Source organism: Podarcis vaucheri, assembly GCF_965113315.1.
Source record: "Podarcis vaucheri genome assembly, chromosome: 18".
Lineage (NCBI taxonomy): Eukaryota > Metazoa > Chordata > Lepidosauria > Squamata > Lacertidae > Podarcis > Podarcis vaucheri.
Genome location: NC_138756.1, coordinates 11,757,713 through 11,780,803, shown reverse-complemented (window position 1 = coordinate 11,780,803; position 23,091 = coordinate 11,757,713). Strand labels below are relative to the sequence as shown.

General features: G+C 48.2%; 2 protein-coding genes across 10 annotated transcripts in view; one reads left to right on the top strand and one right to left on the bottom strand.

Moving 5' to 3' along the window:
* The window catches only part of KISS1R (KISS1 receptor), a 285,361-nt gene that overhangs the window by 163,940 nt on the left and 98,330 nt on the right, over positions 1–23,091 (top strand). The window lies entirely within an intron of this gene.
* Positions 1–23,091, bottom strand: part of TCF3 (transcription factor 3) — an 83,318-nt gene that overhangs the window by 43,632 nt on the left and 16,595 nt on the right. For all 9 annotated transcript variants that reach the window (XM_082206397.1, XM_082206399.1, XM_082206400.1 and 6 more), the window contains exon 3: positions 22,688–22,760. In XM_082206397.1, coding sequence (XP_082062523.1) covers positions 22,688–22,760 — 73 coding nt within the window. The remainder of the gene's footprint in view (positions 1–22,687; positions 22,761–23,091) is intronic.

Below are 23,091 nucleotides of genomic sequence, written 5' to 3'. Positions count from 1 at the left end.
GTATTCTTTTTGAATTCCTTTATTGAGAAAACTTAATAAAATATTAATTAAAAAGAAAAATAGAACCGTGGAACTGTGAAAGGGAACCCCAGCGGTCATCTATTCCAACCCCCTGGCAATGCAAAGCATCCATGATAGAGGGCCATTCAAACTTCTGCTTAAAATCCTTCAAGGAAGGAGAGTCCACCACCGGGTGTCAGAACAGCTCTGACTGCCAGAAAGCTTTCCCAGATGTTGAGTCGGAATCTCCTTTCTCTTTGCTCGAAGCCACGGGTTCGAGTCCTACCCTCGGGAGCCGGAGGAAACCAGCTTGCTCCCTCTCCCATGTGACAGCCCATATTGGAAGATGGCTCTGCTATCTCCACTTTTCCGGGCTAAACGTCCCCAGCTCCTTCGACCGTTCCTCATCAGGCTTGGTTTCCAGACCCTTGATCATCGCGGTCTTCCTCCTCTGCCCACCTTCCAGCTTGTCAACATCCATCTTAAATTCTGCTGCCCAGATCTGGAAACATTATTCCAGGTGTGGTCTGACCAAGGCAGAATAGAGCGGGACTATTAATTCCCATGATCTGGACACTAGGCTTCTGTGGATGCAGCCTAGAACTTCATTCGGTAAAGGTAAAGGGACCCCTGGCCATTAGGTCCAGTCGTGGCCGACTTTGGGGTTGCGGCGCTCATCTCGCTTTACTGGCCAAGGGAGCCGGCGTACAGCTTCTGGGTCGTGTGGCCAGCAGGACTAAGCCGCTTCTGGCGAACCATAGCAGCGCACGGAAATGCCGTTTACCTTCCCGCCGGAGTGGTACCTATTTATCTACTTGTGCTATTGTGCTTTCGAACTGCTAGGTGGGCAGGAGCAGGGACCGAGCAACGGGAGCTCACCCCGTCATTGCGGGGATTTGAACCACCCACCTTCCGATCGGCAAGTCCTAGGCTCTGTGGTTTAACCCACAGCGCCACCTGCGTACAATAATCTTTATTGTCATTGTCCCATACAGAACAATAATCTGAGGGAACCCAAAATTGGCTGCCCATCTCTTACAAGGTGTCCAAACGCAGAGCTGTCACCCATAAGATCTCGAGCCCCTTTGTGTGCCTGCAACCAAGGAGGTCCCGATTCAATGGACCACGTTCTCTTAGATTTCCCTTTGCACAGCAGACCTCGCTGACTGATGCTGAGCGAAATGTCGGAGCTCTGGCCCGTAACTCCGAGAAGAAGCCAAAAGAGGTTTCTGCTGGCAGATATCACTGCTTTGGTAGCTTCCTTTTTAGCCACAATTCTACCCAAAAGTGTTCCCAATGAGTTATCATTTCGGAAAACAGGTAAAAGGTAAAGGACCCCTGGATGGTTAAGTCCGGTCAAAGGCGACTATGGGGTTGCGGCACTCATCTCGCTTTCGGGCCGAGGGAGACGGCGTTTGTCCACAGACAGCTTTCTGGGTCGTGCGGCCAGCAGGACTAAACCGCTTCTGGTGCATGACGGAAACCAGAGTGCACAGAAACGCCGTTTGCCTTCCCACCAGAGCGGTGCCTATTTATCTACTTGCGCTGGTGTGCTTTCAAACTGCTAGGTTGGCAAGAGCAGGGACGGAGCAACGGGAGCTCACTCCGTCGTGGGGATTCGAACCGCCGACCTTCTGATCAGCAAACCCAAGAGGCTCCGTGGTTTAGACCACAGCGCCACCCGCATGGAAAATAGACAGGACGCAGCAGAATATCCAAATGCACGCGACCATAGTGTGGCGTTATAATCCTTGACAGTTTCACCCTTGTCCTTTTAATTATTCCAGTAACTTGAAACATTTTACCCTGCGATGCCAATAAAGGTATTTGATTGATTGATAATAAAATTATTATTATTATTATTGCTGAAATGAGCAGGCATGGATTATTTTCTTCCAGCATGTCTTCTCTGAATAAAAACCTAACTGGCTACACGGTCCGCTGCAAATAAAAATCAGTATTTTTCTTTAAGCAGAGACCAGTGTAATTAAAAAATACGATAGCTTCCAGATCGCCAGGAACTTCTGAACGCCACGTCCTGTCCGGTCGGCAGGAAGGGAGAATAACACAGGGCTCCCTTTCTCCCTCCCACCATCGCTACGTTAATAGAGTTATTAAAACGGGGGAAAGAGAGAAAGAGAGAGAGACCCCACAGATTAATTATGCATTTTAATAACCCCGATCATGAATATTCATAAAGCATTTGTGTGTTCGTGTTCTAATTAAATACGTACTAATAATATAAAATGTAGCTTGTCGGGGGGGTGTCCGACCCCCAAGCCCCATTTAAGGGTTTCAGAGCTGCAAAGCTTGCATGCAAACCCACCATTTACGGTTGAGAAAAAGTGGACAGACAGAGAGAGACAGACTGACAGACATCTTTCTCCCTTTGTCGTAAGACTCGAACTCGTGCTCAGCCAAGGAAACTGAACGCCGGGAGGTTCGGGACAAACTAAAAGGAGGAATTCTTCCTGCAGAGTTAGACTATGGAACTCCCTGCCACAAGAGGCAGAGATGGCCAAGGACCTCAATGGCTTCAAATGAGGGTTAGAAAACTTGGGTCCCTTGCGACTCTGAAGATTCCAGGAGGATAAGACTATCAATAATGTGCAAATTCCATTTCAATATTCATATAGCCTCCAACGTTTCTCCCCTGAAAAGAGGGACGTCCTATTCCGTCCCCTCCAACGTTTCTCCCCTGGAAATAGGGACAGCCTATTCCATCCCCACCAACGTTTCTCTCCTGAAAATAGGGACGTCCTCTTCCATCCCCTCCAACGTTTCTCCCCTGAAAATAGGGACAGCCTATTCCATCCCCTCCAACGTTTCTCCCCTGAAAATAGGGACGTCCTATTCCATCCCCCCCAACGTTTCTCCCCTGAAAATAGGGACGTCCTATTCCCTCCCCTCCAACGTTTCTCCCTTGAAAAAGAGTTAGAAACTCGGATGCATAGCCTAGGCTCATTAAATCCAGCCAGTGGATGTTCCAGGAATCAGCGTGTTTTTACATGAGTAGAATGTGTCCTTTTATTTAAAATGCATCTCTGGGCTATTTGTGGGGAATAGGAATTCGTTCATCACCCCCCAAAAAATATAGGGGGTGGAGATGCTCCTTCAGGTCTACTGGGTCGTTTAGGGCTTTCAAGGTCAACACCAACACTTTGAATTGTGCTCGGAAACGTACTGGGAGCCAATGTAGGTCTTTCAGGACCGGTGTTATATGGTCTCCGCTCCCAGTCCCCAGTCTGGCTGCCACATTCTGGATTAGTTGCAGTTTCCGGGTCACCTTCAAAGGTAGCCCCACGTAGAGCGCATGGCAGTAGTCCAAGCGGGAGATAACCAGAGCATGCACCACTCTGGCCAGACAGTCTGCGGGCAGGGAGGGTCTCATCCTGCATACCAGACGGAGCTGCCCTGGACACAGAACTGACCTGCGCCTCCATGGACAGCTGTGAGTCCAAAATGACCCCCAGGCTGTGCACCTGGTCCTTCAGGGGCACAGTGACCCCATTCAGGACCAGGGAATCCTCCACACCTGCCCGCCCCCTGTCCCCCCCAAAAACAGTCCTTCTGTCTTGTCAGGATTCAACCTCAATCTGTTAGCTGCCATCCATCCTCCAACCGCCTCCAGGCACTCACACAGGACCTTCACTGGTTCCGATTTAAAAGAGCGGTAGAGCTGGGTATACAGTACTGAGATTTCTGCATGGCAAAGGGTTGGGATGGATGACCCTCGGGGTCCCAACTCTACAATTCCACTGCTGGTTGCTCTTGAGCGCCCCCTCCAAGGAAGCTGGCCAGAAGGCGGAAGTGCAGATCCACCCAACCACGCACAATTTAAAACACACACAAAAATCTGCGTTTTCTGTCCTTTCGCGGCTGGCCCAGCTATTGCTCTTTCGCAGGACATCCTTCGGGTCCACAAGCACCGGAGAATCGCACATGGGAGACGCATGGATTTTTCGCGAAACTTAAAATAGATGCATGGCAGATGTTCAAGCAGAGAGATCAGAGTTTTGCTCAGATTCCTGGGGTGTTTTTTCCCCCTTAAAGGGGGAGAGACCCCAAAGGCAGGTGGGGGCGATAATTTGATTTAGCCGAAGGTAGCAGACGGCTACCATGATAAACACTTCCCCATTAAGCTGCTTTTAAGTGGCTAATCGGAGCTGGAATCGGGAGGAGGGGGGAGACAGTGTCGAGCGAGATTTGGGAGGGGTGGGGGAATCAATAAAAGAAGCCGGCCGATAATTAGGTTTAGCCTTCGTCACGAGCAGCAAAGTTGTTTTCCCACTATACTCCGTCCTCCCGCCCTCATCCCGGACAATCAAGTTACAATAATTTAATAATGATATTTTTTTCTATATCCCGTCCATCTCATTGGGTTGGCCCAGCGACTGTGGACAGCTACCAACATGTATAAAAATGTAATAAAACACTGCACATGAATAGTAACGGCGCAATGGCGCAATGTAAAAAGACCAGAGCAGCTCAAGGAAATGCCGTTTACCTTCCTGCCAGAGTGGTACCTATTTATCTACTTGCACTTTGACGTGCTTTCGAACTGCTAGGTTGGCAGGAGCAGGGACCGAGCAACGGGAGCTCACCCCGTCATTGCGGGGATTCGAACCGCCGACCTTCTGATCAGCAAGTCTTAGGCTCTGTGGTTTAACCCACAGCGCCACCCACGTCCCACCAGGCAGATAGGCGGGCTATAAATAATAAAATTATTATTATTATTAAGCACAGATTCACACAGAAGCACCATTCAACACTTTGCCGGAAAGACGAAAAGGGGAAAACTACACAGACCGCACGACGGATCAGAGTCCTTTAACTCAGCAGCAAAGCTGCACCTGCATTGAAATGGCGCCTACTCACGAGTAAAGGGGCTTGCCGCTCGCCTGGGAGAGAACTTCTGAACCTGGGAAGAAACACCACATTTTGGGGGGAGAGACACTTCTGAGAGTGTTGCTTCCAAGTCTGAAAGCGGAGAATCAGGCCAGGCAGCACTAAGTGAGCCCCAGGCCAGAGGTTTAATGCAGCCGCTCGCCTGGGGCAAATCACGGATCTCCAGAAAGAAGCCGTTCACGAACTAAACCGCAGACCAGTGGCTCCCAGTGTGGGCAGTGGCATAACTGGGAGGTGGGGGGCTGGAACTGCAAAAGACTAACTCCCGGATTCTGCAAAGCTTGCTATCGCTGGATCAAGTCCATCAGTTCCATTGAATTAATTAAACGAAACCGTTTTAATTGGATTAATGTGCAATTAAGTGCCGCTGTTTCGAATCGTATTCCGTCACGCTCTTTCTTAGCAGGGAGTCTTTTCTGCATGTTTTTCACGGGATAAGGGGGCAACCGGGTACGGATTTATGGGGAAAGCTGCGATAAGGTTGCGGCCAGCAGCGTTCTACTCGAGAGTAGACCTAGCCTCCCCGACTCGATTCCCTTTCCGCACAACACAACGCTGGCCTCTTCCCTTTGAAATCCCTACAGCAAAGTTCAGCCAAATGCCGGAGACGATATCTGGCAGCAATTTGGGCTTGGTTCCAGCGATCGGTTAGACGTACGGCTCAAAATCCCATTCTGAACCAAAAGTGAAAACAGCAAAAGACTGCCTTTTGAAAAATAAATAAATCACATTTTCATAGTGTGTTAAATAAGGTATCTCTACCTGCAGTAATTAAAGAACCTTTTAATGAGGGTGAAAGAGGAGAGGGCAAAATACGGTCTGAAACTCAACATCAAAAAAACGAAGATCATGGCCACTGGGCCCATCACCTCCTGGCAAATAGAAAGGGAAGAAATGGAAGGCAGTGAGAGATTTTACTTTCTTGGGTTCCATGATCACTGCAGATGGTGACAGCAGCCATAAAATTAAAAGACGCCTGCTTCTTGGGAGAAAAGCAATGACAAACCTAGACAGCATCTTAAAAAGCAGAGACATCACCTTGCCAACAAAGGTCCGTATAGTTCAAGCTCTGGTTTTCCCAGTCGTGATGTATGGAAGCGAGAGCTGGACCATCAAGAAGGCTGATGGCCGAAGAATGGATGCTTTTGAATTCTGGTGCTGGAGGGAGACTCTTGAGAGTCCCATGGACTGCAAGAAGATCAAACCTCTCCATTCTGAAGGAAATCAGCCCTGAGTGCTCACTGGAAGGACAGATCCTGAAGCTGAGGCTCCAAGACTTTGGCCACCTCAGGAGAAGAGAAGACTCCCTGGAAAAGACCCTCATGCTGGGAAAGATGGAGGGCACAAGGAGAAGGGGATGACGGAGGACGAGATGGTGGGACAGTGTTCTCGAAGCGACCAGCATGAGTTTGACCAAACTGCGGGAGGCAGTGGAAGACAGGAGTGCCTGGCGTGCTCTGGTCCAGGGGGTCAGGAAGAGGCGGACACGACTAAACGACTAAACAACAACAAAAGCAACCCCTCTCCCTTTGGCAGAAACGCCCCCCCTCCTTGCATACCAGCCCTGCAAAGCAGACCAGGCAGGCCAGGAACTGCAGGAAGGTTTCCAAGTGAGTTCGTGGCCAGGCAGCGGATTCGAACCCAGATCTCCCTAGACTGAGAAAGCGAACTAAGATCCAGGGGTGAGGAAGCTTAAATGGGGTCCACCCCACCAGGCTGCACCCCCGCACTGTCTGGCTTTGCTCCGCCCACTGGCCCCACCCACATTTTTAGATTTGGGGGTCTGGGAAAAGAAAACTCTTTCTTTTTAGGGAGAAGAAAGCCAGGGGGTGGAGGCAAAATTCGACGCAGATCGTACCAGAACTGGAAGGGAACCCCAGAGTCATCTAATCCAACTCCCTGCCATGAAGGAATATTTTGACCAACGCAAGACTCGAACCCACAACCCGGCTCAAAGCGGTTGCGGCGCTTGGAGCTTTTGAGCTCAAGAGGGTATATGCAAGGAGAAGAGGCATCACATGGGTTGGGGGCGGGAATGACTGGCGGTTTTCGCTTTCTCGATAATGAATTTTGTGTTTTTATGTTGTGGTTTTATCCCGCGGTGCAGCCTGAGACCTGCGGGGAGAGGGCGGTATACAAATTTAACTAATAATCATAATCATAGGGACCACGAGGGACATCTGGACCCCGGCAATACAGGAATCTTCTGCCCGACTCAGGATTTGAACCCGCAACCCAGGGATAAGGAGTCTCTGCCTCAAACGGTTCCATCGCTTGGGGTGTTTTAGCTTAGAGGGACAGCAGGGAGAGGAGAGGAGAAGGTACCCACAGGGGTCATCCAGCCGAACCCCCTGAAATGCAGGAATTATTTTCCCTGATGCAAGACTCGAACCCGCAACCCGAAGATTAGGAGTTGCACGCTCTACCCGCCAAGCTCTTCCAAAGTCATGGAACCAACCGCAGAATCATAGAGCTGGAAGGGGGATCATCCAACCCAACCCCCTGGTAGGCATGGAATCTTTTACCCTGCGCAAGACTCGAACCCGCGACCCCAAAATTAAGAAACCCACGCTCTGCCGGCACAGCCTGTAAATATAAACCCGGCATGGGGGAAAGAGATGACGACCGAGAACGGAGCGCAGATAAGCCGGAGGGTTGAAAACAATTAAAAATAAGAAAAACTCTGCAGCCCCCAAAACACTTCCTGGCAGCTGTGAAAACAAGGTCGCCCCACGGTGACCAAACAAAAGACCTCAAAGGGGAAAGCCGCTGAGAAAAAAAAGGGGGGAGGTTTATTTAAAAGTCAACACAATAAAATCAATTGTGTGGTGTGTTTTCTTTTTTTAAAAAACGAAAAAAAAACGTTCACACCCAGACGGAACCAGCCATTAAATACTTGCCCATATGTCTATGCATAGATAGATAAATAAATATATATCCAAGGATATATGTAAAAAAAAATAGTTATGCAAGTTGTGGGACCTCGTTTCCCCCACCTAGATTTTTTAGAAACCCGTGATTTTAAGAACAGGGATTTTCTGCAAAGTTTTCCAGTTTGCTTTTCGAACGGACGACTTGGGGGACATAAGTCTCCGGAAAACTGGGTTGAAGTTTTTCCTATTTCCAGAACAAATTTTATTATTATTTACAGCTGCTAAGCTTTAACCTCTCTCCCTAACTTATACCGAAACAGCCTACCTAGCCCCATACTGTATGCACTGACTCGCAGCACCTCCAACTAAAATTCTGAATAAACCTAGTGGCAAAAAGCAGTAAAACCACTAGCAAATTTGCAAAGCTAAGCAGGAGTCGGTCTGGTTTCAAACTGGATGGGAAACTCATCTTGGGGGTGGGGTGGGGGGGGTGCCATATTTCAAGAAGTGAAAAATAGAGACACAAAAAGCTGTGCCGCTTTTTTTTGGTGGGGGAAACGGTGGATATCGCCCAAAGAAAGTTGTTTGTTGTTGTTGTTGAGTCGTTTAGTCGTGTCCGCCTCTTCGTGACCCCCTGGACCAGAGCACGCCAGGCCCTCCTGTCTTCCACTGCCTCCCGCAGTTTGGTCAAACTCATGCTGGTAGCTTCGAGAACACTGTCCCACCATCTCGTCCTCTGTCGTCCCCTTCTCCTTGCGCCCTCCATCTTTCCCAGCATCAGGGTCTTTTCCAGGGAGTCTTCTCTTCTCCTGAGGTGGCCAAAGTCTTGGAGCCTCAGCTTCAGGATCCGTCCTTCCAGTGGGCACTCAGGGCTGATTTCCTTCCGAATGGAGAGGTTGGATCTTCTTGCAGTCCATGGGACTCTCAAGAGTCTCCTCCAGCACCAGAATTCAAAAGCATCCGTTCTCCAGCGATCAGCCTTCTTGATGGTCTCACTTCCATACATCACTACTGGGAAAACCATAGCTTTAACTATACGGACCTTTGTTGGCAAGGTGATGTCTCCGCTTTTTAAGATGCTGTCTAGGTTTGTCATTGCTTTCCTCCCAAGAAGCAGGCGTCTTTTAATTTTGTGACAGTTGTCACCATCTGCAGTGATCATGGAGCCCAAGAAATCTCTCACTGCCTCCATTTCTTCCCCTTCTGTTTGCCAGGAGGTGATGGGACCAGTTGTTGAAAGTTGTTGAATTTCCCTAATTCCCCTGGATGCTGATTCTGCCATTGAAATCCCATGCAAAGCAGAATCTTGCATGAATCAGCTCAAACACGGACTAGAATCTTATTTGGGGCTTTGCATGCAAAGGTCTGAGGTTCAATCCTCCGGGTATAGGGCAGAAAATAAACTCAATAATTAATAATAATAATTAATAATAATAAAAAAATCCATGGTGCCTGAAACCCTGGACAGCTGCTGCCGGTCAGAACAGGGAACCCTGAGCTCAATAGACCATTGGGTTTGACTTGGGAGAAGGCAGTATACTATCGGCTAGTCATGAGGACTACAATCTTAGCACGTTTTTACGAGAAGGAGCCGAGCTGAGCACTGCTTGCAAGAGGTACGTTGGTATTTTTTTAGGGGGTGGAAACAAACAAGGCAAAGGTGCTTTTGGGGTGGCACAGGGTCACGATTTGCAGCACGCCGTCCGTCGGACGGGTGACTCACAGAGCAGGAAAAGGAGATAAGGACTTGAATTGCTCCTTGCCAGGAAAGGGCCTATTCCCCAGCCCAGAAAAACAAGCTTGCCCCTCCGAGAAAGAAAGAAAAAAAGCCCTCTTTTCTTCCGTAAACAAAGTTGTTCCCTGGCGGCCACCTGCTTTAAACAGAAAACAGGGAGGTGGGAAGAAAAAGGGGGAGGCAGGCAGGCAGCCTGGGAAATCCTTTGTCTTAAAGACTGTTTTTCCTAAACTGCAGTTGCCACAACAATACGGTGAGCGCTCCTTTCTTGCCTTGCAAAAGAAGCTCTGCAAAGAAGGACCCTATTCCGTTTGCAGGTCTTATTCCATTCCCTCGTTTGCACCCTGCTTTCCCGGCCCAGGAGATTCTCCCTCCTTCCTGGCACATTCAAAACATTCCTGCGAGGTAGACCAATCTGCTTACACTGCTTTGAGGGGCCTCGGGTCCAGGCAGCGGACGAAATCCCCCAGACAGCGTTCAAAATCCCCTTTTGCTACTGGGAACGGGGTCCAAATGCGACTTGTTGCAGGGATTTATGTATAGGTTTTTTGGGCGGTTGCCCCTCCAGCAGATATCATGCACATGCAGCCCACTACCAAAACCAGCACCATCGCTTTTGTGACTTTTGTGATTTGTCCCAAAAAACACCCCATCGCAGTTTCTTCCTATCTATTCAAAGGGCCGCTGCTGCACGATACCAAATGTCAGAATTCACTGATCAATGTTCCTATGCACTGGCTCACTGGGAAAACTTCAGAAATTCCTATAGACAGGTGAGCTCAGCTCCTCAGCAGCCCCTCTGCCTGAGGGATAATTCCTGGCATCCTGATACCTGAGTGCCAGACAGGTAGCCAGTCCAGAAATAACAAACCCAGATGAAGGCAAAAGGGTGGGATGAACTTGGCTGGGAAACAAGGAAATGTAAAGATCTCTTTTGTTTCACTTGATGGGTGTTTGGTGGAGGGCAAGGGGAACCATGGGGCAGGTCCAGGATGCTCAGATTACTGCCACCAGACCTCCCCTTTCATGATGTAACTGTGATGTATGAGTGATGTAGTTTGGGGGGGTGACATGGGGATGAGTAGCTAATAAAAGTTTGGGGGCTGTTTTGTTTGGGGCTTCCATCCTGTTTCACCTGGTGGCAGGTGGGAGTCCTGTCGCAACAGTCTTCAATAAAGACCAAGCCTATGGCTTTCCCAGGAGTGATGTATGGAAGTGAGAGCTTGACCCTAAAGAAGGCTGATCGCGAAGAATGGATGCTTTTGAATTCTGGTGCTGGAGGAGACTCTGGAGAGTCCCATGGACTGCAAGGAGATCAAACCTCTCCATTCTGAAGGAAATCAGCCCTGAGTGCTCCCTGGAAGGACAGATCCTGAAGCTGAGGCTCCAAGACTTTGGCCACCTCAGGAGAAGAGAAGACTCCCTGGAAAAGACCCTGATGTTGGGAAAGATGGAGGGCACAAGGAGAAGAGGACGACGGAGGACGAGATGGTGGGACAGTGTTCTCGAAGAGACCAGCATGAGTTTGACCAAAGTGTGGGAGGCAGTGGAAGACAGGAGGGCCTGGCGTGCTCTGGTCCAGGGGGTCACGAAGAGGCAGACACGACTAAACAACAACAACAAGTTTGAGAACCAAGTTACCACTGTATTTATATCGCGCCCATCTGCTTTTGTGTACTTGCCCTAAGATTCCCAGAGGTCCTTTCGTTGCCTGATGATGCGTTAACAGGAAAGTTTGCTAAGCTGGGGTTCTGGTCCAAATTTTGCTGAGCGAAACCCCAAACGGTAGTCCCAAAAAATTAAAAATAAATAACCGGCAGTTCCTTCACCATCCGGTTTCTGGTTCTCACATGCCAAACGACGAATGGGTGTTTTGTTTTTTAAAAAATAAGTTTACCAAATTTGGAGGGGGGCGTTGAGAGAGAGAGAATTCCCGAGCCGATTTAAAATAGAACGGAGTTTAAATTTAGGTTTCAGGCCAGCTTCCTGAGTTGAAACTGCTGCTCTCCGGATCTGGAATGATCATCAGGTATATAAAAAAGACTTGGCACATTTTGAGATGCAAACTCTCAACCAGAATAATTTGCCCGGAAGGTCCCCCGTCAAGGCAGGCTTGTCGTGCTTGCAGAAGGAACGATCCGTACATCTAAAGTGGTACATTGGTTCTCAAACTTATTCCATTCCAAAACCAAAGTGTTCCAAAACCGAGGCGTGCTTTCCCATAGAAAGTCATGCAAAACGGATTGATTCGTTCCAGACTTTGAAAAACAACAATTCAACATGAAATTTACTATCTAATGAGACCATTGATCCATAAAATGAAAGCAATCATCAATGCACTGTACAATGAAATAAATAAGACAGTATTGTGGACGATAAAATTTAAAATGATTTTTTTTTCTTGCCTGCACGGATGATGGCCATTGTTTGGATGGGGGGGCTTTTATCTATTTCTGCAGTCACACAATCAATCAATCAGTAGCTGAACTGGGTTCCACACAGTCACAAAAACAAATGAACTGGGAAAGCCTCAAAACCAAAAATGCAAAATAAAGAGCAAAAAGAAAAGCGCCAAGTTTAATCCGTTCCAGAAGTCCGTTTGACTTCCGAAATGTTCGGAAACCAAGGCACAGCTTCTGATTGGCGCAGGCGCCCCGGAAATAATAGCAGACAGCTGCGCCGGGCGCCCGGCTTTTGATAAACGTTCGGAAACCAGAACACTTACTTCCGGGTTTTCGGAGTTTGAGAACCAAAGCGTTTGAGAACCAAGGAACCACTGTACTTAAACCAGTTCTTTGCTGAGAACAATGAGGACTAGAATGCTGCTTTATCATCAGGGAAAGGGGCTGCAAATTTGATTTTGGATGGCAAAGGTTCTGGGTTCCATCTCTAGCCGGAACTGGGAATGTCCGGCGCCCCCCCCCGAATCTGTTTTATCATAAAACCAATTTATCATAAAACCGATCCACGTTCCCCAATATTCTTCTCGCGAGCTGCCAGTGTGGATTTGATTTAAATCACGATTTAAATCACTAGTCAGTAAGACTTGATTTAAATCATATTTTTTTATAGAAAGACTCATTCTTGCTGGTATCATCTTAATATTTACAACCAGAGGAAGCCTTCATTTCTGGAGGGAAAATGCAAGGCTAACCTGCGGAACTCCCGGCCACAGTGCAAGCCATAATTTGCTTTTTTTAAAACCCAAGCAGAACTGCTCGCCTATCATATATTAGAGTGCGGTACAGATGTTTTATTTGGGGGGGGGCATCGAAAACAGGCCACCAATCTCCTCCCTCGATGCCGCGATGAGGAAAAAAGCAAATTCCCCGCTAAAAAGAAGTCAGCAGCAAAGCACAGCGTCGTCGTTCCCCCCCCTCACGCTCCCCATAGCAACCCCCCAAACTTGGAGTCTTTTCAATATGGCGAAAATCCCATTTTGAAATACAGCCGGACTTTCAAATGCAAATAGCGACAGAGACGGAACATATGGTGGAGGTTAGTTCTTATTTTTCCTAATTAAATGGCACACTGCTGTTTTGTATAACAATGTTAATAGGGCATTTGCAAGCTTTCGGGAGGGAGGCCGAACCGTCTCTCTCTCCCCCCCCCCCCATTTTTTAAGAGAGAGGCGGCAATTGGCAGAGAAAACCAAAGGCCGCGAAACACACACAAGCCCCGTCCCCGATTTCCCTCGATATCAACACGGTGGTTTGGCACATTCCCAATTTAGGGGTGGTGCTGGGGGGGAGAATAGTCCCATCACATCCCATTGCCGCTTTTTTTTGCAGACCGCTAAAAGTAAAAGATTTTACTTTCTTGGGCTCTGTGATCACTGCAGATGGTGACAGCAGCCACGAAATTAAAAGACGCCTGCTTCTTGGGAGAAAAGCAATGGCAAACCTAGACAGCATCTTAAAAAGCAGAGACATCACCTTGCCAACAAAGGTCCGTATAGTTCAAGCTCTGGTTTTCCCAGTAGTGATGTACGGAAGTGAGAGCTGGACCACAAAGAAGGCTGATGGCCGAAGAATGGATGCTTTTGAATTCTGGTGCTGGAGGAGACTCTTGAGAGTCCCATGGACTGCAAGAAGATCAAACCTCTCCATTCGGAAGGAAATCAGCCCTGAGTGCTCACTGGAAGGACAGATCCTGAAGCTGAGGCTCCAAGACTTTGGCCACCTCATGGGAAGAGAAGACTCCCTGGAAAAGACCCTGATGCTGGGAAAGATGGAGGGCGCAAGGAGAAGGGGACGACAGAGGACGAGATGGTGGGACAGTGTTCTCGAAGCGACCAGCATGAGTTTGACCAAACTGGGGGAGGCAGTGGAAGACAGGAGGGCCTGGCGTGCTCTGGTCCAGGGGGTCACGAAGAGGCGGACACGACTAAAGGACTCAACAACAACAAAAGCAACCCCCCTCCCTTTGGCAGAAACGCCCCCCCCCTTGCATACCAAACATGGACATCTCCATTGGGTGAATTTTGCAATGGGCATCTACAGTGGTCCCTTGGTTCTCAAACTTAATCCGTTCCAGAAATTCCGTTCCAAAACCAAAGCATTCCAAAACCAAGGCACACTGCTTTCCCATAGAAAGCAAAGCAAAATGGATTAATCCGTTCCAGACTTTTGAAAACAACCCCTGAAAAGGTAATTGAACATGGATTTTACTATCTAACGAGACCACTGATCCATAAAACGAAAGCAAGAATCAATGTACTGCAGTCACACAATCGATCCATCAGTAGCTGGACTAGTCGTGAAAATGAAACGATAAAGAGCCGCCAAAGCAAAAAAAGCAAAATAAATAGCAAAAACAAGCAGACTTCGGCGTAACACTCAAATCAGAAGCGCGGCACTCAAAATAGAGCACGTTCAGCTTCCGAAAAAAGTTCGCAAACTGGAACACTTACTTCTGGGTTTGCAGTGTTTGGGTTCCAAGTTGTTTGAGTACCAAGGCGTTTGGGAACCAAGGCCTTGCAAAATACCTTGCAAAATAAAAACCCCTGCGCTTCAATAATGGGTTTCTGAAAATCCCAGATGGAAAAACGAAAGGAAATCCTGCGTAACGAGGTGTTTGGGTTAGCAGGACGGTGAGTTGCTGTTTTGAGTAAAGAAGTTTCTCACGCAACACTCCCTTTAATCTCGACTGGATGTTAATATTCTTTTTTTATAAAAAACAAAAATAAATAGAGGGTGTTTCTAATCAGAGGGATCCATCTTGTCAGGGCGGCACGAAGGCATCTCCCAGCTCCTGCCAGCTGGGCAGGTTTGGCAAAGTTGGTATCGTTGCAAAGCCAACGCCGAGCGAGGGTGGTGCTTGCCTACCCTCACTCTGAATGGGCATGACTCCCCCCCGCCCCGTTTTGTGGGAGAACGCCAAACTCTTGCTGAAATCGGGGTGGGGGGAACGGGGCCTGTTTTGTGGCAGCGTATCACTGTCAGAAGGGACACGGGTGGCGCTGTGGGTTAAACCACAGAGCCTAGGACTTGCCGATCAGAAGGTCGGCGGTTCGAATCCCCACGATGACGGGGTGAGCTCCCGTTGCTCGGTCCCTGCTCCTGCCCACCTAGCACTTCGAAAGCACAAAGTGCAAGTAGATAAATAGGTACTGCTCTGGAGGGAAGGTAAACGGCGTTTCATTGCGCTGCTCTGGTTTGCCAGAAGCGGCTTAGTCCTGCTGGCCACATGACCCGGAAGCTGTACGCCAGCTCCCTCGGCCAATAAAGCGAGATGAGCGCCGCAACCCCAGAGTCGGTCACGATTGGACCTAATGGTCAGGGGTCCCTTTACCTTTATCGCTGTCAGATGTGGACAGGTGGGGATAGACGCAACCGTTTCACCTGATTTTTGGGCAGGACTTTCAAGGGGGGGAAATCTTTCGGCTGGGGGCCATACTGGGTTGTTGACTGCAATCCAGCAGTGGGAGGGAGGGGGCTGATTTACTAGGGAAATTTGGAAGAAGGGTTTAAGCCCACTTTCTCCCAGAAATCGCAGCGCCAAGTCCCAAAACGCGCCTGGTTATAAAACATTCCGACCAAAAGGTAAGACAAAGTTTTAGTTCTCGTGCTCCTGACTTAAATAGCAACTGTGGCTGTTGCAAGGAGGGTGGCAATTTTTTATTGCGAAGACCTGGAACCCTGGGGAGTCTCGACATGCCAGGACGGGTTGCCAAACCCATTTCATTTACTTGTTATTCTGCGAAAATGTGCCCAGGTTCCAGCCCTCAGTCTGACTTATGCAATGTGCAATTTATGCCATTTAAAAAAAAACATTTTTTTTTTTAAAAAAAACCTTAACGGCCTGGAAGGGTTTTCTGGAAAATGAAATCGACGGGGTTGCAGTCAGTGCTGGCCTTACTCAAGAGTAGACCCGCCAAAAACAACTGGCACGGGGTCTATTAACGTCAATGGGTCTACTTCTGAGTAAGGCAAGGGCCAGATGCAGCCTATGATTTTAATCTTTAGATTGAGCCAACGCAAAGGATGAAACGAGGTGTGTGTTTTTCACTGGGGGGGAGGGGCAGAGAAGGTGTTGCTAAAAAGAGAGAGAGTTTAACCAGGAGATAACACTCACTTTTAAAGCGTGTCAACTCTAATTTGAAAAATTCCAGATTTATACGTAATTCAGAACGAGACCAGCGATGCGCTCCTCTGAATTTTGCAGCTCGTGCGAAAATGAACAGTTATGGGGGAACCGGCACCATTTGCAGTAAATGACATTTTTTGAAAAATATCAATGGGCACAAAAGCATTTATTACGGAGCACATACAGAACAGAAGCGAAAACATGAGATTGGCGGCCAGGGAATGTGGTCACCTATGGAGGCTGCAAAGCTACGATTGCCACATTTTGAAGAGGAAAAAAGACTTCTACTTTTAACTACGGATCGCTATTACGACGACTCTTGTTCTAAATACCCTTCCTTTACGTAGGGCTTCAGAAACTGCGATACACCACATTTACTTGAGTCTCATGCGCCGTCGAATCTAAAGCACACTGCAATTTTCACAACATCATTTGGCCAAAAAAGGTGAGCAGTGGATTCAAGAAAACTTGGTCTTGCTAGTAGCAAAATTCTTCACTTTCAACAACAACAAAAGAAGGAGAAGAATACCTATTGCTCCCTCGCTTGCCACGTGAAAGTATTGGGGCTCACGTTCCCCTCTTTGGGAACATCAGTATGCGCAGAACAAATTATTAAACTGTTTCACATGTATGTATGGACTTTCCTGAAGGACAAGGGGAGGGGAACACTTCCCCTCCCAGATTCCTTCTCCGAAATCTTTGAGTCCCAATGCATGGAGATCCATCTCCGAGGGTCTTCTGGCGATTCCCTGAATGCGAGAAGTGAAGTTACCGGGAACCAGGCAGAGGGCCTTGTCGGTGGTGGCGCCCGCCCTGTGGAACGCCCTCCCACCAGATGTCAAGGAAAGAAACAACTATCTGACTTTTAGGAGACATCTGAAGGCAACCATGTAGTAGGAAGCCTTTTAATGTGTAATGTTTGGTTATGTTTTTATATATGTTGGAAGTGTGGCTGGACAACCCAGTCAGATGGGCAATAAAAATTCTTCTTATTATTATTACTACTACTAACTACTACACAGAGCCTAGAGCTTGCCGATCAGAAGGTTGGCGGTTCGAATCCCCGCAGTGACGGGGTGAGCTCCCGTTGCTCGGTCCCTGCTCCTGCCAACCTAGCAGTTTGAAAGCACGTCAAAGTGCAAGTAGATAAATAGGTCCCACTCCGGCGGGAAGGTAAACGGCGTTTCCGTGCGCTGCTCTGGTTCGCCAGAAGTGGCTTAGTCCTGCTGGCCACATGACCCGGAAGCTGTATGCCGGCTCCCTCGGCCAATAAAGCGAGACGAGCGCCGCAACCCCAGAGTCAGCCACGACTGGACCTAACGGTCAGGGGTCCCTTTACCTTTACTACTAACAAAGACTAGCACATCTACAGCCAATCCATCGCGGACATGCATATATCTGCCTATAGACATAAAAACGTAAGGCTGTCATCACGCTGCATTTTGCATGATGAAGGAAGGGCTTCATCGGCCAAATAAGAGAACTGTCAAGTTGGAAGGGACCCTGAGGTTCACCCCTGGGGCAATGGAGGAATATGCACTTGCCCCATGCAGGAATCGAACCCACAACCTAGGCGTTATCATGTTCGCCACCCGAGCGTCCACTGTACTGTTAGAGGGTGTATATACGGAAAAACCAATAATCTTTTTTTTCAAAAAAAGGTAGTTTTTATGGCTTTGCAAAACTGAATAGCTGCCACCTTTAAAACGAGCTCACTTCATTTTATTTTATTATTAAGCCTGGGGAAAGGCAGAAGTCTTTTGCAATGTATTTTTTATTTTCATTTTTAAAAAGCCCTCCGTTTCCTTAATCACGGGACCATATATATATATATTATTTCAGGCATTACTGAAATCCTAGAAAGGGATGTGGAACAAGCTGGCAACAAGCCCCATTTGAAGCTTTTGCAGATCAGGTGAACTTTCTTGCACTCCCAGCTCCACAATAAAGGGCGGAAGAGATTTATACCTAGGTGCGTGCGTACATATAAATATATCTTTCTACGGATATAATCCAGGGTGGCGTTTTAATTCTTTGTTTGGGAGACGAAGGGGGTGGGCAGGGAGAAAGGAGTTGGTAGTGGGGGGGGCGAAGCAACCCTCAGATGCAACGCCAACCTTCCTTTTTGGAGAGAGATCAAAGTGTACCAAATTAACAATTAAAGATGGGGGAAATCCACAAAGAAGGAAAAGAAAACAGGCGTTTGCTCCCTTGATATGCGGTTGTTGGTTTGGGGTTGTTGTGTTTCCTGGTTTTTGCCCAAAGGTAAGCTGCTGTTTTAGGGACGCAGGTGGCGCTGTGGGTTGAACCACAGAGCCTAGGACTTGCCGATCAGAAGGTTGGCGGTTCGAATCCCCGCAATGACGGGCTGAGCTCCCGTTGCTCGGTCCCTGCTCCTGCCAACCTAGCAGTTCAAAAGCATGTCAAAGTGCAAGTAGATAAATAGGTACCACTCCGGCGGGAAGGTAAACGGTTTCACCGTGCGCTGCTCTGGTTCGCCAGAAGCGGCTTAGTCCTGCTGGCCACATGACCCGGAAGCTGGACGCAGCTCCCTTGGCCAGTAAAGTGAGATGAGTGCCACAACCCCAGAGTCGGCCACGACTGGACCTAATAGTCAGGGGTCCCTTTACCTTGATTCTTGCTTTCGTTTTATGGATCAGCGGTCTTGTTAGAGAGTAAAATTCATGTAAAGCTGCTGTTTTAGGGGTTGTTGTTAAAAGCCTGGAACGGACTGATCTGTTTTGCCTTGGTTTTGGAACACTTTGGTTTTGGAATGGAATTTCCGGAATGGATTAAGTTTGGGAACCAAGGGACCACTGTATTGAGAGAGGGGATTCCCTCCTGATAAAGAGGAGGTCGGGATACGGGGATGTGTCTGCCAAATTCTCAACCATCCCCAGGGCCAAGAGTCAAGGGCGCTGCAACCTGTGAATCTTATCAACATCTGGAAGACTGTAGTCTAGAGCTTGTGGCTTTTGCTTTTATTTTGGCAACCTCTTGTTCCTGCAGCTTAGCTCAATGAGCTTTTGGCTGAAAGCAAAGGAATGAAAACTGTCCTTTCGAAACCGGGTTTTTTTTGGGGGGGTTACCCCAAAATCATCGATTTTTGTATAGGTAACTGCATAACACACTATGAAATTGTACATAATAATTATGCATTGGGATACAGGGGAATAACAGAGGTTGCGGGTTTGCTGATACTTGCACAATGTTTTGTGCATTGTACAATGGGACCTTGGCAGTTGAACAAATCGGCTCCCGAATGCCGCAAACCCAGAAGTGAATTTGCAAACGTTTTTCGGAAGCCGAACGTCCGACACAGCTTCCGATCTCAGTGCAGGAAGCTCTTGCATCCAATCAGACGCCACGCCTTGGTTTTCGACCTTTTTGGGAGCCGAACGGACTCCCAGAACGGATTAAGGTACCTCTGTACATCCCTTCTTACTGCTTAGAATAAATCGAACTTGCTGTTTCTCTTTCTTTGCGCTGCAAGCGCCACAAACTTCCTGCATCGCTTGGATTGCGCATTCTGCGCACAAATTACCGTTTTTTTCGCTCTATAAGACGCACCAGACCATAAGACACACCTAATTTTTGGAGGAGGAAAACAAGAAAAAAAAATATTCTGAATCTCAGAAGCCAGAACAGCAAGAGGGATCGTTGTGCAGTGAAAGCAGCAATCCCTCTTGCTGTTCTGGCTTCTGGGATAGCTGCGCAGCCTGCATTCGCTCCATAAGATGCACACACATTTCCCCTTACTTTTTAGGAGGGGGAAAGTGAGTCTTATAGAGCATAAAATACGGTACTTCTTGGGATCTGGGGCACGGAGGACTCCTGCTTCCAGCGATTCTCCAATACCCCCAATGTTGTTGTTTTTTGGCAAGGTTTCCATATTTCCGACAAATTCTTGCAATCGTTTTCTTTGAGTTACCTATATGGCTATTCCAGCTTTGCATTTTGGGGTGACCTTTCCCCCCACAACTGAGAAGAAACAGGCCCTTTTTCAGTGTTCCTAAGCCGTGGGTAGGCAAACTATGGCCCGGGGGCCGGATCCGGCCCAATCGCCTTCTAAATCCAGCCCGCGGACGTTCTGGGAATCAGCATGTTTTTACAGGAGTAGAATGTGTGCTTTTATTTAAAATGCACCTCTGGGTTATTTGTGGGGCATAGGAATGTGTTCATTATTTTTTTCCAAAATATAGTCTGGCCCCCCACAAGGTCTGAGGGACAGTGGACCAGCCCCCTGCTGAAAAAGTTTGCTGACCCCTGTCCTAAGCAAAAGCTCATCCCTTCATGATACAGGAAACTGATTTTTTGTTTTTTTGGAAAAGTCAAAATGTTTTAACCCTGCTGCAGACAGAAAGCAGCCTCTGGCTTCCTAGGGGACCCAATTTTGGGGCACAACAGCTTCAACAGCCCCACTCGGCCCTTTCTCAGATAGATTGCTCCTGCACATGGAAGCTCCACCTGGCCACAAAACAGAAGCTTCGATCAAACCTTTCCCTTCCCCTCTTTCTCAGAAAGGACGAACGCTGCCAAGGCGAAAGGAAAGACTACAGAACCGCTCAGCCCATCCCGGAATCTCAAACACAGCTGGGGCAGTTGCGGCAAGAAGCCCAAATTATTTTGCGAAAAGCATCAAAGCCGGGAGTTGGGGTTTGAAGAAACCTCTTCAGATGTGACAAGCTCCGGGCAGAGGGAGTGGAAAGGGGTGGCCGGTGTGTTTGTGTGTTGTGGGGGTGGAAAGAGAGAGATTACACTTTGCTGTAACCACCTGTAGCTTCAAAATTCGCGAACGTGCACCGACTCGCCCCCACTCCCAAGACACGCACGGGCGAAGACGTCTCCATAAACACACGCCCCGTATTCAAAGCAAACCCCCTCTATCAAACAAAGCACATTTTGCTTTCATGCTCAAAATCAAAGGGCGCACGAAGACGGGAGACCCCCCCCAAAAAATGTACCTTGAACTTTTGCACCTGCGGTTAAAAATAAAAAACGGAGCCTTCTAGCAAACCGTTGTTGCAAACCAGGATACAAACCCCGTTGCCCTAGACCAGGCATATGGCAAACTCGGTCCTCTAGATTGTTTTGGGACTATAACTCCCATCATCCCTAGCTAACAGGGCCAGTGGTCAGGGATGATGGGAATTGTAGTCCCAAAACAGCTGGAGGGCGGAGTTTGCCTAGGCCTGCCCTCGACCCCTGGCCCGGGATTGGCTGCTGGAAGTTGGGGGGGGCGGGGGCTGGTACAACCTCTGGAAGACCCCTGGAGTTTCCCCATATCCCTGGTCTGAGAAGAGGCATTCTCTGCTCTCGAGAGAGGAACGCCTCTTTCTAAAAGGCGGTCGTTCCTTCGACTCTCGGGGTTATTCGTGGGGCATAGGAATTCGTTCACTTTATATATTTTTTCCAAAATATAGCCTGGCCCACCACAAGGTCTGAGGGACAGATGAAAAAAGTTTGCTGACGCCTACGTTAGATAGCAAAATTCATGTTAAATTGCTGGTTTAGGGGTTGTTTTAAAAGTCTGGAACAGATTAATCCATTTTGCATGACTTTCTATGGGAAAGTGCACCTTGGTTTTGGAACGCGCTTTGGTTTTGGAACGGACTTCTGGAACGGATTAAGTTTGAGAACCGAGGTATAGCACCGTATTTGTAACTATAAGCCGAAAGGCTGCCTTCACGGATCACATTGCGCTCTGCCTGATTGTGAGTAAAACTTCTTTTTGTTACTTACGAATAAGACTGCGGTGTCTTTATTCTTTTAGGAGGGGTCAAAAGGGTATCACCAGGAATAACAGAACATATCTCAATTTGGGCAAGCCAAATTAAATATGCTTATTGTCTTAAAGAGACTCACACAAGTCTGCAACCAGCTTTCTGTAAAAGGGGGTAATGCACTCTCTGCTGTTTAAAGAAACTTGCTAGAGCAAGTTTAAAAAGGTAAAGAGACCCCTGACCATTAGGTCCAGTCGTGGCCGACTCTGGGGTTGCGGCGCTCATCTCGCTTTACTGGCCGAGGGAGCCGGCATACAGCTTCCAGATCGTGTGGCCAGCAGGACCAAGCCGCTTCTGGCGAACCAGAGCAGCGCACGGAAACGCCGTTGACCTTCCCGCCGGAGCGGTACCTATTGATCTACTTGCACTTTGACGTGCTTTCGAACTGCTAGGTTGGCAGGAGCAGGGACCGAGCAACGGGAGCTCACCCCGTCATTGCGGGGATTCGAACCACCGACCTTCTGAGCGGCAAGTCCTAGGCTCTGTGGTTTAACCCACAGCGCCGCCCACATCCCTTAGAGCAAGGGTAATATTAATCAATATACCCTCTCCTGTTCCCCGCAACATTCCCACATGTCGCCCCTCTCCAGATGTTGTGCCCAAATCCCCGCAACTTCCATCATCACCTCTGATGCTGCTTGCATCATTTATATCATTATAAATTATTATAAAATTATTATTATTATTGCCACGCAGGAAGCTGGAGTGCCGGCAACAGCAAGCACAAGACCTCAGGATCCTCGTTTGTGCAACCCTGGAGGACAAAAACCAGAAATATGGGGAGATATATTGAAGCATACCTGATCCTCCGAACTGCGTGCTAGCCAGAGTCGTCGGTCTGTTTTTCCCATTGGCTACTGGCAGCGGGAACATCTGGGGAAGAAGAAGAGGGGGAAAACAGCGTTAGAAACTCAGATATATATTTGCCAGGCGCCAAACAGCTCCTTAAACCACGGTTGCAGTCGCAAAAACGGAAATTTCCGGTTGCCATTTTGGCGGCAAGGTGGCTCTAATTTCTTGATTTTTCATCGTCATCAACCTTTATTCCGGTCCAGGGTCCCAACACATTGTTACAAAGCAATATACAATCCATACAGCCTACCTCCAGGTTAAACAAGCATTTTGTTCAGAATATAGGGATCACTGGTTCTTGCAACCACCGATGAAAACCTGGCCACTGCTAATGTTCTAGCATTTGTCCGGT